Raw genomic sequence first — 17,140 nt, 5'->3', positions numbered from 1 at the left:
ATTAAATATTGTATTGGTCAACCAAGTATTAACAAATAATATTTAAACTATTTAAAAAAAATGCTCAATGACGCAGCACACAAAAGGAAGAGAGAAGAATCTATCAAAATTTTATTAGACTCTTCCGATGATTTTAGTGATGATGAAACTGTTCAAGTCATGCGTGATGATGATGAAACTAATCAAAAAACAATTTCCTTTCGACAACTTAAGAAAAAGAAGGCTTTGAATTTAGTTGATGTTTTACCCAATAATAATAATTTAAATAATTTAAATAATTTAAATAATATTAATATGAATATTAATGATGATCGGGATGGAGAACAAACCACAATGAAGAATGAAAATGATAAATTTAATAATCGTGAGGAACAATTGAAGAAAATGTTAAATGAAAATACAACGGAGAGAAGGTTGAAAGAATATTTCTATTCGAAAGGATTGAAAGTGGACGATTGTGTTGGTTCAGGAGGATTTGGATCTGTTTTTACAGTGTTGATTGGTGAGAATAGGAAGGCCATTAAATGTATTACAAATTCCTCTACTGTTATTGGATTTCAGGAATTGGCAAATTCAATTCAATTAGATCATGAACATATTGTAAAAGTTGATGATTTTCACATTATTGAGGGAATGGTTTGTCTTGAAATGGAATTTATGGAGAAGGGATCTCTGGTTAGCTATAAACGAAAGCTCACTGATTCAATGCTTATTCAAATTGTAGCTCAGGTTTGTGATGCACTTTCATATATTTCCAAAAAGAATATTTGTCATAGAGATATCAAGCCAGGAAATTTATTGGTCAGAAGTATTGATTTTGATTTGGAAAGTATTCAGGTGGTTGTTGGAGATTTTGGATTATCATTTAGTCAAAAATCAATCAAAGAGGTGAACGATGGAGGTACTCTTAGTTATATGGATCCAATTATATTTGAATATATTGAGAATTTGAAGAAAATTAAACCTGAGGAAAGGAAGAATTTACCACTTCCATACGGTATTGATACAGATTTGTATTCGTTGGGTGTAACTATTGAGCAGCTTGTTGGAAATACTCCTACTGATTTTATTCGAAAGATTGTTGAAACATTGAAAAATCCAAATAGAAAAGAAAGAGTTAGTTTCATGCACAAAATGGCTGCCATTTCACAAGCCTACACACAAGCATTTAAAAATCCAAACAATTCAACATTGTGGCACAAACATTTGGAAGCTGCCAGCATTCATCCTTTCTGTATGGAACTATCTCCCTATCAACATAAGCATTTTGTATTGGAAGTCTTAAAGAGAAATGGAATAGCCATTCAGTATGTGTATCCTGAATATAGAAAAGATACAGAAGTTGTACTCCAAGCTTTACGTCAAAACGTTTGGGCAATTACAACCATTTCAGAAGAATTGAATCAAGATCCTAAATTAGAACAAGTGGTCAAACAAAATTTGGGATGGATAAAACCTGAAATTAGGAATAGATTCTCAAGAGGTGAGAATAGACATCGAGATTTGGATTTTTATTTAAATCTTGTCAAGTACAATGAAGAAACAATCATATTCATACCAGAGGAAATGAAGTGGAACAGAGAATACTTATTGAAGTTTGTATCAGTTAATGGAGCTTGTCTACAGTATCTGAGAGATTATATGAATGATTTGGAATTTTTCAAGATTGCTCTTCAAAATAATCTGCAAGTCATTGAATTCGCTCCACCATCAATAAGAGATGATTTGGAAATTATGAATGAAATTATTGAGAAAGATCCCGAACTGTTTAGCTATGCGAGTGCAAGACTAAAGGGAAATAGAGATCTAGCTCTCAAATCAGTAACCCTCAACCCGTACAGAAACTTTGGACAAATTCACAAAGATTTAAAAACAAACTCTCAGTTCCTTATTGATGTTATCACTAACAACCCCTCTATCATTGAACAAACAGCATGGTTTGATCCTTCTCTACCATTCTATGATGAATTAGCCAGTCAGGCACTTTCTCTTGATAGAGATTTATTCTTTAAACTTCCTTTCGAAAAGAGAAAGTCCAAAGCTATTTTACGTGAATTTTTCGAAACTGTTCTGGTAGACATGGTTATGATTGAGGAAGTTGTTGACATTCTATCTGGTAGCACTTCTCTAGACGAAGAAGCTTTACAACAACTAAAAGAAAGATATTTGGATGATCAGCAAAAAGGAACCATACGTAAGATTCTTCTTTCTATTCTCTCAGTGGATAGATACAAGATTCCAATGCCATTCCTTATTGAACTGTTTTCTGAAGATAGGGATTTTATTGAATCTGCTGTAGAGTATGGACAAGATTTCTTTCAGATTGCTTGTAATGATTTAAAATGTCAAGATGAATTTCTAGCTACATGTATTGATAAGGGAGTCAATGTTTCTCAATTTCCAAAAGAGAAGAGGTCAGATGCTGAACTTATGAAACGTGCCATCTTGAAGGATCCAAATAATTTCAGACATTTGGATGAAAATCTCAAGGAATCAATTGAAATGATACAATTATTGCTTTCTAATTATCCTAAACTATTCAATTTGATACCATCACATCTTCAGTATGAAAAGGAAATTATCAAAATAGCCATCCAATGCGGATACAGAAATTACAATAATTTGGCTTCACAAGCATTCACCGATGAAAATATTCTCAAGCTTGATGTGAAAGGATTATTGCCATTTGTTTCACAGAACTATTTACGAAATCACTCTGAATTTCTATTGGAATCTGTAAAAATCACAAATGAAATCAAGTATTTAGATTTATTACCAGATCATTACAAAGATAATGAGCAAGTCATGATAGAGTTTGTCAAATATAATGGCCTTGCACTGGAATATTGCAGTCCTACATTGAGATCTACAAAAGAGTTTGTACAAGTAGCTGTCAAACAAAATGAAATGGCTCTGCAATTTGCCTCACCTTCATTGCAAGTTGACCATTCTTTCATTTGTGAATTTTCAATTTTTCAAGAAATGAATAGAATGTAAATTTATTCCTCATCCTCATCAGATACATATTCTTCTTCTTCTTCAGATGCATCTTCTTCAGATTCAGAATCTTCTTCTTCTCCATAATCAAAAACTTCTTCAGTTGAGCTTTCACCTTCAGCTTGACGAATATCTTCATTATTATCAGAATAAGCAATTTGTCTCTTCAATTCAGCCACATCCAATCCAAAGATAGTTCCACAATCCACACAAATATCCATCAACATTTGATCACTATTACAAATATTTGCAAAACTAGGAGAATAACCATCACATTCCTTTCCACTTGGCAATGTACAATGTCCTCCATCATTATACTTATGATAAATACCAAGAAAATCCTTTCCTCCACACTTTTTACAAACATGTCCATGAGATTTCTGATATTTTCTCTTCTTCTTTTCCATTTCCTTCTGTTTACGAGCCAATTTTCTCTTCTTTACTCCTTCAACAACCTCCTTTGGTGTGATGGCTTTAATTTCCTTTGCAATAGCTGAGCGGAGAGCAGAAACACTCAATGATGTCTGGTCGCTTGGATAACTTGACAATAATCTGAAATTCTTCTTTGTTTCGATTTGATACTTGGAGGATAACTCTTCGTACCTTTCACATAAATTCTTCAAATCACTCTCATAGTACTTGTTGAATAAATCGTCGAGTCTTTGTTGTGTGTATTGTGCCATTTTTTTTTAATTTTTTTAATGTTGTAATGGGAGTTAGTGGTTATAACACTTTCGTAACCTCCTAAACTTCCATTATTGGCCACACATTCATTTACAGTAACACAATTAAACTCTCCGCTGTTTAGGAGGTTACGAAAGTGTTTGGTGGATAAATTGACTAATGTTACCTCGTTGCTAATTGAAGGGATCTTAATCTTATGTCCAATCATGGCCACGAGCTTTAAGTATAGAAGCAGATTACAAAAAATGCTTAACAAATCTCTTATTCCATTATTAAACACATAAATGAAACGTTTCATTTTAGTCAACTCTCCATTTTCACTCACAACAATCTTTCCAAATAACACATTCCTTTTTTGTCAATTTTACATTTGGAAACAATCTGTTAGTACACATGTATGCAACAACATAATCTTTCAAAAAACATATAAATACCCAATGAACAACATCCTCATTCAAAATCAATTCACACATAAAAAAACAACTCAAAAACAATGAACAAATTTATCGCTGCTCTAGTAGCAACCTTACTTTTGGCTACTTGCTTGGTCAACTGTCAATATAGCAACAATTACGGTACTAATTATGGTACATCAGGGGGTGCTGGTTCTAATTATGGAGTCACTGGAGGAAATTACAATCAATATGGACAAAATACTCAATCCTATTTGAATCAAGTGAATGCAGTCAATTCAAGTCCATACTCAAGTTATGGATCTTCATATACTGGACCAAGTAGTTATGGAACCAATTATGGAAGTGCCTACTCAATGCCTTTCTATGGTGGATACGGAGGAGGAATTCCATGCTATGGTGGATATGGTGGATATGGAGGTGTTCCATTTTATGGTGGTTATGGTGGATATGGCGGTGGTTATGGATATGGTGGTGGTTATGGTTATGGTGTTGGTTATGGTGGATATGGCGGTGTGGGTTGTGCTGGAGGTGTTAGTTGGTGTTAAGATCCAATCAAAGATTAGATTAATTTAGTGTTTTAATTTTTAGTGTTTTGATATTTCTAGAGTGAAGAAAGAGTGAATAAAAAATTGTTGAAATTTGTAAGAATTTTCCCGTCCTTTTCTTTTTTAAATGAAATGTTGATGAATAACAATTAACAATATGATAATAGTAGATCAAAAATCACATTAATGTGAAAATGTGTCAGCTGTTGCTTTTAGTTAAACAAAAAAAATGTCAAACTTTAAAGAAACTCAATAATCAATAGTGGATTATTTGTATCCAATTGGAATAACCGCCAATCCATTGATCATTAAACTCAGTTCTCTTCCTAGTTTCAATCCTCATGAAGATCATCTAATCGAAAGTAATCATTACGAAATACTAAACTATTCATCTGGAATTTCTGAAAGTGAAATTGTTGAGTCAACTGTCAAAATTGGAAAGAGAAGAATTGCAAATTATTGTGGATGTGATAATGTATGATAATATTGAAGTGTTTCCTGATGGTATAAATGAGGTTGACTCATTGGAAGAAACTTTTATTCGAAAGTATAGTATTAATTTGGAATATTTGGAAAGTTTTGGTGTTACTGAAAAGGCAAACCAAAAAGTTGCGTATTATATTGAAAATTTCGAATGTGGAATTTATTTGAATCATTTACAGAAAAAGAACTCATTTCTAATCCACTATGGGAATTATTCACCAAAGAATATAATTCTGACATTGACAGTTCAATTACATCAAAAGATGGCCTCACTTCATTCACTGTGAAATGTCACAAAACAATTCTCATGTCAAAAAGATTATTTTTTAAAGCATTTCTCTCAAAAGTGAGATTGCAACTTGGAATTCAAGTGAAATCTTTCCATACGAAACTCTTTTCATTATTGAATACATTTACGGAAAGGAAAATTTGGAAATTCCCAATCAAAATCTTTTGAATCTCATGAAGAAAGCTCACGAACATGAACTAAACGATTTGATTTAATATTGCACTGAAAAAGTTGAACTTAGGAAGCAAACAAATGGGCAGAACAATTGGAAGATTATTATGAGGAGCCAATTTTTTGCTCGACCATACTTTCTAAATTAGCACAAATTTGCAAATCTGTTCCTTGTAAATTTTCATTGTAAAGTTGAAAGAATTGATAATTGGAAATTTGTATTTGTTTTTATTAAAAGTAAAGAATAAGTAAAGAAATGAGAAGAATATTTTGTAATAAAAATTGAATTGAACTTGCTGAACTTTTTGTAATGTTTCCTGTTGTAAAAGTTCCGTAAGTGTATGGTTCGCTGTAGATCTTTACTGAGCATCCTCCACAGGTGGCATTGTTTGCTGCTTGCCAAATTAGGTATTGAACAGCTTTCAAATGTCAAAAATCATTAAAAAATTATTGAAAAAACATACCATCTCCAATTAAGGCATGAACAGATTTGGCATTAATCGACTGATATTGATTATTTACTTCATAGAAAGGAACGTAGGTGGCTGCAGAGAGTTTAGTTTTTACCAAAGTTTCGTATGTTGTTCCTGCATAAGCTCCTACAATAATTCCAGTTTGATTCAAATCATTTAAAGAAGACAATTTACGTTCAGGTTCCAATCCTGATCTCAAGAATCCTATTTTTCATGTATAATTTCGTATTCACATCATTAGAAAAATTTACGAAAGTTATTTTCATTAGAAATATATCAATTTCTTACCTTGAGCTGTAGTTCCATAACTACATTGGAAATGAGACACTTTCTTTCTCTCATCAGTTGGTGTAGTATTCGATGAAATCATATCACAATATCCAGAATCAACACCTTGTCTCATTGTTGCAAAAAATCCCAATTTGGAAGTATTCAAATATCTATATTCCACCTTTAAATTAATCTTGTAATTGGCATTAATCTTATCAACCAACATTTTGGATACCAAATGCTTGACTATTTCCCAATTAAATTCCACCACTCAACTAGAAAATCAACTTACCTTCATAATGTGGATAAATAGTTCCCAATTCAATGCACATGTTGAGTTGAGTTCTTCCAATAAATGGATTCTTAGTTGGGTATTTAGCTCGTGTGGTGCAAATTTCAATGGCAGGAACGTTGAACAGCATGAGTTTGTAGTATTGAAAACTAAAGGAAGTGTCAGTAATGACATCTTGCATTCCAGAATCGATGGCATCTGTAAATTCTTGAGTGACAGGCACAGTGCCCATTTCTTGGCATTGAACGAGAAGTACGCTCAATGAGAAGGAAAGCAGAGCTAGGAATAAACAATGGGATTTCATTGAGAATAAGGAAGAAATGAGAGCTTTGATTTTTTTTTGAGTTGAAAGATGGTGAGGGGAGGAAGAAAATGTGTTTTTATTCGAAAGGTGAACTCACCCCGTCTGTTTATCTCTGATATCTACGGATCTCTCTTGGGAAGAAAACGAAACACACTAAAATATTGCAAACGAGAATGTCTGCCTGAGGTTTCTATTACTGTAAATATTCTAAAATGGAAAAATTAGTTGCCTTTTATCTTGAAAAAGAGAAAGTTATCATATCTAGTTATCATTTATTCCAGGAACAACTTCGTCATCACATGGCTTGCAACCTCTTCCTTTTGGTTTTTTATCTATTGGATGATTCTTTGGATCCTTGACAACCATAATTGATGGTTCATAAACTGGTGGATCAACTACTAAGGTTTCCTTATTTTCTTTAAGATGATTAACAAATTCTCTGTATTTTTGAATACCACTGGCTTTTGCAAGGGTTGCCCGGAGGTGATTATGTGTACCTAAGGTATGGTCCAACATTTGGAACAAGTGTCTCTTGATAAAACTATGATCTGGTGGTGGATATTTCTCGCAAATGTTAATATATTCCTCACACAAATCAATTCCATTGACATGTTGACCTCCATTAAAAAGTGCTGGATTGCACAAAAGTGGATCTGCTGACATGACAGCATCAGCTCCTGTAAATTCCAAACAATCAATAACATCTTGATACATTCTAATATTACCATTAGCAATTACTGGAATGTGTGGTACGTGTTCTCTAATAAGTTTAATCATTTTCCAATCGGCATAGTTTTGATTGTGTCCTCTTTGGTCTCTCGTCCTTCCATGAACACACAATACTTGAGCTCCAGCTTCAAGAATTCTATCCACATATTTTAAGGTATGTTCTGCATCTTCAAAAATTCTAATCTTAGCAGTGACAGGAACTGGTAATTCCTTGTGTGCTTTTTCAATCATTGAACAAATTAAATCAATATCTTCCATCAAATAAGATCCATATCTTCCCTTCTTGGCAATTCTTTGTGGACATCCCAAATTCAAGTCAACTGCTGCAATTTTTTGGTTACTCAATTCCCAAGCTAACCAACCACATTCTACAAAAATGTTAGGATCATTGGCACAAAATTGAGCAAAAACTGGTCCTTCACTTTCCAAGAATTGGAAATGTGTCTTTTGATATGTTTCATCTTGAACGAAAATTCTTCCGTGGAACATTGGAGTATAAGCAAGTGTGGATCCATGATTTTGAGCTAACAATCGGAATGCTATTCACCTATTTAGTAAATTATCGTCAATGCTACAACAACTTACCCAATTCGCTTTGGTCTACCATTGGTGCAACAACATGTTTTGGTGAACCAATAGATTTCCAAAATTCATATCCTTTCAACTTGTTTTCTGGAACAATTCTCTCCTTCTTTATTTCATGATGATGAGAGGATGAGGTGGTATTTAAATTCTTTCCAACATAGGAAAAGTCTGAATCATTGTGAGCATCGGACGTTTGTTCGGATGATGTAGTTGTGTTGAGCATTTTTTTTGTTGAAATTAAAATTGAATTAGAAAACGGAGTGCATCATTGATATTGCATTGTATTTCTATTATTATTATTTAGCAAATAAACCAATACATCATCAAATTATAATAAAAATTGATTAATTAATTTAATGATGAAAAGAACGTACCTTTTGGTCATTTTAAAAAATTAAATTAACTTACATGATTTTTGCAAATAATTAATTCCTAGCAGGCGAGAAACTATCGAATGATGTCTCACCTGATGCTGCTGATAATTGAACAATTTCATATCCGATCCTCCAAAAAGCAATCCAATTAGATAACGCGAAATCGAGGACAAATCGTAATGATGTAATTTTTTGCAAGAAGAAAAATTCTAGAAAAAATGATGAACAAGCAACTGAAGAGTCGATCAAACTCTTCAGGCTTGATGGATTCTCTGATGAAGATGAACAGCACGGCAGCAAGCACTACACCCTTAAGATTATCGATTGATGATCATAGTGGTAGTGGCCTCCATATTATGAAAAATCCACTGCAAAAGTTTATATATTTATCGTGTTTCATCATATTCATAATTTTAATTGCTGGTTTTTCTGGTGATTTACTAGTGAGAGGAGAAAATCTTCGTGTTTTCTGTAGGTAGTTTGAGGAGTGAATTGTATTTGTCTAATTTATACAACAATAAGTGATTCCGCATTCACATATCGATCAGGGATGGCTGAGAACTGTTAGAGAGTATCAATCAGAAACCTTCTCAATTTTGGACAGTGTTATTGGTCAATTATTGGAAAAACCACATACCAGATATGTGTGGGGTGATGTTCTCTACTTTAAGGAGTGGTTCGAACAACAACCAGCACCAAGACAACAACAAGTGAAAAAGCTAATTAAAACAAATAGATTCGAATTTGTCGGAGGAGGTTGGATTCAAACAGATGAAGCTTGTGCATCATACACTTCAATTATTAACTCAATGACTGTAGGTCATGAATATCTTTTGAGAAGATTTGGAGTGAGACCGAGAGTTGCTTGGCAAATTGATCCTTTTGTAAGTTTTCACATCTCGAGGAAAGATTAATATATGATGAATTAAGGGTCATGACGGAAAAATTCCACAAATATTCAGCCAAATGGGATTTGATGCTCTCGTAATTAACAGAGTTCACTTTTCCATCAAATCTGTAATGAAGGACGAAAAGGCATTGGAATTTATTTGGAACATCAGCTCAAACAATACCATCTTCACTGAAGTACTTCATACTCACTATTCCAGTCCTAGAAATTTTGATTTTGAAAAACCAGGTGCGGAATTTATCAATGATCAAAATGTGGAAAGAAAAGCTCACGAATTTATTGAAGACATGAGGAAGAGATCTTCAGCATACAGAACACCATACATTCTTGTTCCAATGGGCGACGACTTTAAATTCAGAGATGCCGGAGCCCAATTTTCAAATATGGATAGAGTTATTCAGTTTTTGGATAATCATGATCTAGGAGTTAAGGTTCAATATGCCACCACTACTGAATACTTTAATGAATTATTCAAAAACTACGGTAGCAGTACCAAGTTCCCAGTCGTTAAACAAGACTTTGTACCATATGCTGACTACCCAGATAGTTATTGGACTGGTTACTTTACCTCCTTACCAAACCTTAAAAAGTCTGCCAGAACTGCTGAATCAGCGCTCACATCAACTGAAATGTTGTATGCTCTTGCAAGAGTAAAGATGACTCACCAAAATAGCATGTTCAACTGGGTAGACACATTTAATACTATTCAAAGATCTAGACAAACTGTTGGGTTGGTACAACACCACGATGCCATTACTGGTACTTGTAGAAGACATGTTTATAATGATTACATGTCCCAACTTGCTTCAGTCATTCAAGATATGAAGTCCCTTCACAAATCACTCACTCAACACGTTTTGGAAATTGATAGTAATAGTGTCTTATCAGATAGTTTGGATGTTACCAATGATGATCAACATTCTATCATTGTTTACAACAGCTTGTCCCACAATATCAAACAAATAGTTACTGTGAATAGCAAGTGTTCTTTGGCAACTATTTTGGACTCTGCCAAGAAAAACGTCGAATATCAAGTCATTCCAAATGTTGGAAGAGAAAAGACCGAAATTCCATTACCTTACAACATTCAGTTTGTAGCTAGTGTTGATGGATTGGCTTTTAACAGCTACTCTTTCAAGTGTGAAGAGCATTCTGAAGGAGATTTGCTCGACACAAATATCCTCTATGTTAAGCGAATGAGTCAACATTATGAACAATTCACCTCAAAGAAGATTCAAGTTCGTGACATTTCTTCAGCAAAGGAAATTCTACTTGAAAATGCTCATTATGCCTTAACTATTGACAAGAGTACTGGTTATGTCAAGAAAGTCACCAGTAAGAAGGATGGTAAGGTTCACGAAACCGTAAATCAATTCTTAGAATACAAGACACAAAACAGTGGTAGCTACCTTTTCAGACCAAACGATGATGGTCCAAGTCCTCTCGGATCTCAAAATCTCGAATATGTCTACATCTCACGTGGACCAGTTGTTGATAAGGCTATTATCAATACTGATCGTGTTGTCATGACTGTCACTCTTCCACATGAATTGGAAGATGAAAATTTGGAACAATATATTGATTATAGATTGGAAATTAATCCTCTTCCAGAGAATTCTGAAACAGTTGTAAGATTTGGCGTTGCCACAAAGGATGCCTCAGCTGGTTCCATGATCGTCTATGATGGATTCAACTTTGTTAAGAGAACTATTCATGAAGCTGCTCCAAAACCTGGTAAATTCTATCCATCAACAAATGGAGCTCTCTTGAAATTCCCTGACTCTCAAATTTCTGTCCTCACAGATCACGCCATGGCCACAACAGCTAACGGCAGAGAATTGGAATTCCTTGTCCACAGAAGACTCATGAAGGATGACTATAGAGGAATGTCAGAAGCAAACAATGACCAATCTTCTCTCAAGTTTAGACTTGCAGTTTCCTACCTTGCCAGAACAACCAATGATGATTTTGTCAAACTCCACCAAAAGTCCCTCCTCGTTAATAGACAACCTCAAAGCTATGCTGTTAGAGGTAAAGTTATTGGACAATTTAATATTTTCAACAAAAAGTTCCCATCCACAGCTCAAATCATCTCCTTGCAGGCTAGAGGTATTTCTTCTGATGAAGTTGCTATTAGATTACAAAATTTACATCCATCTAAGCCATTAACAATTGATTTTAGTACTCTCTTCTCTGAGGGTATTGAAGTTTCTGATCTTAGAGAACGTTCTCTCAATCTCATTTATGAAGTCAGTGAGGAAAAGAGAAAGTTGAGATTCAAGAAGGATGCAGTAATGAGATTTGATTTTACTAAAGAAGTTAAACTCAAAGGCGAAGGAGGCCAAAACACCGATCAAGAAGGGGTCTTCCTTTCTGATGAAGCTATTGCTGAAATGGAAAAGAATGCTGGTGGTAGAAAATTATTGGCCATTGGTGGTATTTCACCATACACCATTACCCTTCCTGCAACATCTATCAAATCTTACTTTGCTGCAATGACTTTTAGTGGAAAAGGTTTTGTTCCAATCTCTAAAAAGGACACTGTTGATGAAGATACCAACAATAAGGAAATTAATGATTTGGGATTGGAAGATGACGAAACTGTTGAGGAAACTGCTGAAGAAGAAATTAGAACTGCCGAAGAAGAAGATAAAAAGATTAATATTATTGAGGAAAAGAAGGAAGAAAAACCAATCGAAACCAGGAAGATTCCTGCTGCTCAAGTTCCTAAACCACCAAGAGAAAAGGTTCCATTCTGGGTGTTTGTTATTGTTGCCCTCTTGCTTGCTGTTTGTGGATTCTGCTGTCTTTCTCTCACTTTGATGGTGAGAAGAAGAGGTAGAAAGGACAGACCTAGTGTCTTGCCAATGTTCCACCAAGATAATGCCGGTATTAAAACTAAGTAAATGTTCAATATTTTGTTTAATTTCATAATAGAATAATTTCAATATGAAAAATTGTAATGGAATTTAATGTTTCAAGAATGAATGTTGATGATCCCATACTTTGTAATCATCTTGAGGTTTCTTTCCTCGTGCAACATAATAATATCCTTCAGCTCCAAAACATTCTTGTAAATTATAACGATCCACCACTCTACAATACACAGCATGATGATAAATGAAATTATTTCCATCCAAGGTGACCTTTCCAATAGCAGTCAACAATTCTCTTGCCTGCTTCTCAGTGAAATAAACATTCAAAGTCTGCAACACATTATCAATCTTTCCAGAAGTTATCTCTGGCATATTACTGATCAATTTGATAAAAACAGCCAATTCCTCATCGGAGGAGAAAGATGGCATTGGTGGAGTATAAACTGGAGTAGAATTAATTACCGATAACGATGATTGATCATCACCTGGTTTTGCATTTCTCTTTCGATAGCATGTTGAACAATAACCTTCGTAATTGTCATTGCCGTAGAAACCACAATTGTCTTTGCAGAGGGACATTTTTAAGAGTTTTTTTTTTAAAGTTTATGTTTTCTGTTTTTTTTCAATTTTGAAATGGAATTGGAACAAGGTTGTTCATTGTAAACATCATTGAGATCAAGATTAAATTTATATAAATTGGGGTTTTGTTCAATATTGACAGTAATGAAGAATTGATTTATTGTGTAATTTTTCATTGAAAAAAATCTTTTATTGCAATAATAACGAATCTATTCAGATTCTCTTTGAATTTGTAAATTTACATTGAGTCAATATAATAATATCTATAGGAGCGGCCGACAAAGTTAGAAATGGCTCCCTGGATCTCAGGCCATTTCTCTGCAATGTCTGGGTATTGTTGTACGTATCCATCTTCGAAGAATGTGGTTCCAGAATGGTGGAAGAAGAGTACATGGTGATGCTTTTCTGGTCTGAATTGAATATGAGTGAGTTTACACTCTCTCTGATCAAGAATATCAGATATTTTTGACAAGCAAAAGTATCTGGCACTATCCAGAGCAGGGCATTCATGAATATAGTGATTAAGGTCAGATTCTGTGTTACAATCATGACAGAAACTTTTACCCTCACCAAAATTGATGTGGGCATTTGAAGAGTTTCTCCAAATATAATATTTAGATTTAGGAGACAAATGGGATTTAAGGTAGCTGACGTTGATAGAGTTCCAATCTAGGTTAGGTATGTGATTGGGGTGACTCTCTATCTTGTCAAGCATTAGCCTTAAATGTTGTGAGGTAGTTAACCTCTTATAGTCAAAGATTATAATATCGTTCTTTGTGAGGATATATTGATTAAAGAGTAGTTTACGGATATCAAAGATTTTAGGTTTCAGAGTTGCATTCTTTGCCAATAAATCAACTTTGATATTTTCCTTATCCTTATGAGCTTCAACTTTCTTGAATTCATATTCAAGTTTTCTATCCTTAATGGTTTTAAAGAAGGCTTTTTTTAGTGGTAGAAAGTTTCCCTTATATCGTTCTTTGAGAACTTAAATTGCCACATTACTATCAGTATGGATTTTAATCTTGGAGTCTCTTGGGATAACTTTAGCTGCTGTAATAATAGAGCATATTTCAGCTACATTATTTGAATATTGATCATTAATATGGAGGGATAAAGATCTAACTGGAGTGTTCATATTGGAGCAATCATAGATATTAATCCCCATTCCAGTCTTTGATTCGAGTCTTGATCCGTCAGTGTGAATATCAAAATTATTTCCTGTTTTGATTTTTTTCAACTTGAATTTCATTTCATTTTTCTTAAGTGTGAGGTTGTATTCTTTTAGTACTAGTAGCCATTTCGAATAAATATTGTCTTTCGTTTCCTCACAGTGCTTGATACCATGTTTGAAAGCTTTCTTGACGAGTAAATTGTTACTGTTAGCAATTAAGGTCATGGTTCTTAGGTTCATTCTTTCAGAAAATTCTACAATAGATGGTAGTCCTAATCCACCTTTTTCTAATGGTAAGTGGAATAAGCTGGTTGGTGTTTTCCTGTCCATATATAGTTTTCTTCTAATTGCTCCTCTAATGGCTATATCAATTTGTTGTGCCTTTTTCAGAGGAATTAAGTTAATTTTAGAAAGGTGTGTAAATAAGCTAATAGCTTTAGCGTGAATAATTTGTTTAAGGTTATCTGGTTCAATTTTGAATAATGGGAGAAATTTCAAAGATTTGGTAAATTTTTCAATTTTGTTTTGGATATCTTGTCGAACCAGAATATCATCCCATGGATAATGTCCAAGTATCCTAAGGTTTTTTTGTTTAGGAATAGGTGTACCCTTAATTTTGGGAGATACTTTGCTTGTTTTAGGTAGTAGAGTTGCAACTGATTTCTTTGCATTTAGTTTAAAAAGTAGTTGACCTAGCCAGTCATGTATGTTATCTAGCCTGTCATTGTATTTGGCATATCTGTCACAGACAACATTCATATCATCTGCAAAGCAACAGAGTGCAATATCATTAGCACATAGTTTGTTTGGTTTGATTGGTATTTTCCATTTATCTATTGCTTTATCAATAATTAATTGTGTGATACAATCGTATATAAGAGGAGCCAATGGGCATCCTTGTGGGATTCCTCGAGTTTTTGTAAATTTTGTGGATAGATGATTATCAATTTCTAGGCTCAATTCATGGTTGCTATAGGCATTAATAATAAATTGAGTGAGTTCGTTAGGAAATTTACAATGGTCTAGTGCCATTTTAATCACTGACAATTCTACAGCATCATAAGCTCCTTCAATATCTAGGTTAACAAGAATGAAGGTTCTTTTCTTAGTTTTCATAGCTAATGATGATAGAAGGACACCATGATTTAAAGTGTTTCTGTCTGTAATAAATGCTTGTTGTCTCATATTTATATGAGATGATGCCCAAGATCTAAGTCGAAAGGCTATAATATTAAATAAAATTCTATAAAATGTAGGTAAAATAGTGATTGGACGAATGTCACTGAGAGAAGTGATATCTCTTTTAGGAATGAGTTTCACCCATCCTTGCTTCCAATCTTCAGAGATATCACCTATTCTTAGGCAATTATTAAATTCGTTCAATAAAATTTTCTGATTTTTTTCTGTGAGATGCTTAATAATATCCAGAGAAATTAGATCAGGACCAGGGGTATTTGATTTCATACGTTTTAAAGCTTTTTCCAATTCTTCTATATGGATCGAGTTGGTCCAATTTGGTCCTTCTTTAATAGTTGATCTACTTGGAATGAATGTTGGAAGTTGATTAGTCGAGGTAAACTTATTTGTAAAGTATTCTAAAATTTCCTCTTCTTCGAAATTAATATCTTTCCATTTAATTTCTTTGGAATGAACCATTCTATCAAATTGATACATTTTAGATGAAGTTCTATCATTGAATTCTTCTATCAATTTTTCCTTAATATGTTTTCCATTTTTAATATGAGTTTCTTTCAGTAATGTTTGTAATTCAGATATTTCTGATTGAGAAATAGTTTCATTATTTAATTTGTGAAGAATTTCTTCTTCCAAATCTTGAATTTCTTCTTTATAGGCTGTTGAGATTCGACCAACACCTAATCTATCAGTTTTGGAGCCATATTTGTTAATTTGAGTCAAGATAGCTTGATTTAACTCTTTGAAATTATCTATAGGAGACTTATTAATTTCTTCATATATTTTCTTTCTCTTACTCTTACTAAAGTAAGGTCTCTAGGTTAAGTTAGATTTAAATTCGAGATCTATATAGAAAGGAATGTGATCATTAGTGGTTAATGGAGGCATGAGCACTTCTTTAACTATTCTTATGTCTTTTGACACAAAGACATGATCAGGTTTCGATTCAAAAATATTAGATTGAACTCTTCTTATCCAAGTATTATTGGATGTTTGTAATTCGGTTAGTCTGAGTAGATTAAGTATCCATAGCCAGTCTTTTTCTCTTTTACTAGTGGGATTTCTTGTATCAATATTAATATCACCACTTAAAATAATATGTTCATCTTTAATTGTGAGGGCAGCATTAATAAAGCTATTAAGAGCTTCTTCCTCATTGTCATAATCATTAGATCTTCCACTAAGATAAATTGTGAAGATGTTAATTGGAATTCCACGACTTTCGAATCGTGTCCATTGTAATGTTCCAGGTACGAGATTATTATTTGTAATATTGCGCTTTCTATAATTATTTAGAAAGTGCATAGCTGCAGTACCTTTGCAACCTTTTCTTGTATTCATTAATGAGTTAAATAATAGGTACCCTGATCCAGAGTTTTTGACTTCTATTTCTAGTTCTGGGGTATTTAAGTGAGTTTCAGTTAAACTCATAAAGTGAATTCCATGTGTTAAACACATGGATTTCAATTCAGGAGTAACTGATTTATGGCTTGCGTGCTTATATAAACCATTTACGTTATCTTAGTAGTACCGTTTCAGTTTTACCTAGTTGTAATAAACACCGGAAATTTATTTATGTTTTTAACAATAAAAGCTGAAAGTAGTTAAATGATGATATTTGAAATATATATATATATTTATTCTCAAAGTCATTTACAACTAATAAAGCGAAAATATACAACACTTGACTTACCAAGGTAACCAAATTACTAGATTCTAAAGGAAATACAATATATATTCATAGTATTACTCATCATACTCAAGTTTCTATTACCTTAAAATGTTATTACGGCCA

The 17,140-nt window shown here is 33.4% G+C and overlaps 7 protein-coding genes across 7 annotated transcripts in view; 3 read left to right on the top strand and 4 right to left on the bottom strand.

Moving 5' to 3' along the window:
• Positions 1 to 60: 60 nt before the first annotated feature.
• On the top strand, positions 61 to 2,997 carry NAEGRDRAFT_48268 (uncharacterized protein; the record flags this gene model as incomplete). The annotated part of the gene is made up of 1 exon (XM_002678339.1): positions 61 to 2,997. One exon carries the CDS (start codon positions 61 to 63, stop codon positions 2,995 to 2,997), a length of 2,937 nt encoding a protein of 978 aa, XP_002678385.1.
• Positions 2,998 to 4,174: 1,177 nt separating this feature from the next.
• NAEGRDRAFT_48267 (uncharacterized protein) lies at positions 4,175 to 4,642 on the top strand (the record flags this gene model as incomplete). Its single annotated transcript, XM_002678338.1, has 1 exon — positions 4,175 to 4,642. The coding sequence occupies one exon, from the start codon at positions 4,175 to 4,177 to the stop codon at positions 4,640 to 4,642; it is 468 nt and encodes a 155-aa protein (XP_002678384.1).
• A 1,390-nt stretch (positions 4,643 to 6,032) lies between these two features.
• Positions 6,033 to 6,852, bottom strand: NAEGRDRAFT_66319 (uncharacterized protein; the record flags this gene model as incomplete). Its single annotated transcript, XM_002678217.1, has 3 exons — positions 6,033 to 6,262; positions 6,347 to 6,574; positions 6,621 to 6,852. 3 exons carry the CDS (start codon positions 6,850 to 6,852, stop codon positions 6,033 to 6,035), a joined length of 690 nt encoding a protein of 229 aa, XP_002678263.1.
• A 540-nt stretch (positions 6,853 to 7,392) lies between these two features.
• Positions 7,393 to 8,314, bottom strand: NAEGRDRAFT_2003 (uncharacterized protein; the record flags this gene model as incomplete). Its single annotated transcript, XM_002678216.1, has 2 exons — positions 7,393 to 8,192; positions 8,239 to 8,314. Coding segments are annotated over 2 exons (876 nt in total), but the record flags the coding sequence as incomplete, so codon positions are not given.
• A 521-nt stretch (positions 8,315 to 8,835) lies between these two features.
• NAEGRDRAFT_57722 (alpha-mannosidase) lies at positions 8,836 to 12,453 on the top strand. Its single transcript, XM_002678337.1, has 3 exons — positions 8,836 to 9,083; positions 9,135 to 9,496; positions 9,543 to 12,453. Exons 1-3 carry the CDS (start codon positions 8,876 to 8,878, stop codon positions 12,426 to 12,428), a joined length of 3,456 nt encoding a protein of 1,151 aa, XP_002678383.1. The 5' UTR covers positions 8,836 to 8,875; the 3' UTR covers positions 12,429 to 12,453.
• Positions 12,454 to 12,491: 38 nt separating this feature from the next.
• NAEGRDRAFT_66316 (uncharacterized protein) lies at positions 12,492 to 12,977 on the bottom strand (the record flags this gene model as incomplete). Its single annotated transcript, XM_002678215.1, has 1 exon — positions 12,492 to 12,977. The coding sequence occupies one exon, from the start codon at positions 12,975 to 12,977 to the stop codon at positions 12,492 to 12,494; it is 486 nt and encodes a 161-aa protein (XP_002678261.1).
• Positions 12,978 to 13,215: 238 nt separating this feature from the next.
• Positions 13,216 to 17,140, bottom strand: part of NAEGRDRAFT_66315 (uncharacterized protein) — a gene marked incomplete at both ends in the record, with an annotated part of 4,948 nt that continues 1,023 nt past the window's right edge. Inside the window, 4 exons of the mRNA XM_002678214.1 lie at positions 13,216 to 13,872; positions 13,978 to 14,615; positions 15,618 to 16,161; positions 17,039 to 17,061. Coding sequence (XP_002678260.1) covers positions 13,216 to 13,872; positions 13,978 to 14,615; positions 15,618 to 16,161; positions 17,039 to 17,061 — 1,862 coding nt within the window. The remainder of the gene's footprint in view (positions 13,873 to 13,977; positions 14,616 to 15,617; positions 16,162 to 17,038; positions 17,062 to 17,140) is intronic.

This window comes from Naegleria gruberi (assembly GCF_000004985.1).
Source record: "Naegleria gruberi genomic scaffold NAEGRscaffold_18, whole genome shotgun sequence".
Classification (NCBI taxonomy): domain Eukaryota; phylum Heterolobosea; class Eutetramitea; order Acrasida; family Naegleriidae; genus Naegleria; species Naegleria gruberi.
This window is presented reverse-complemented; position numbering and strand designations above follow the sequence as displayed.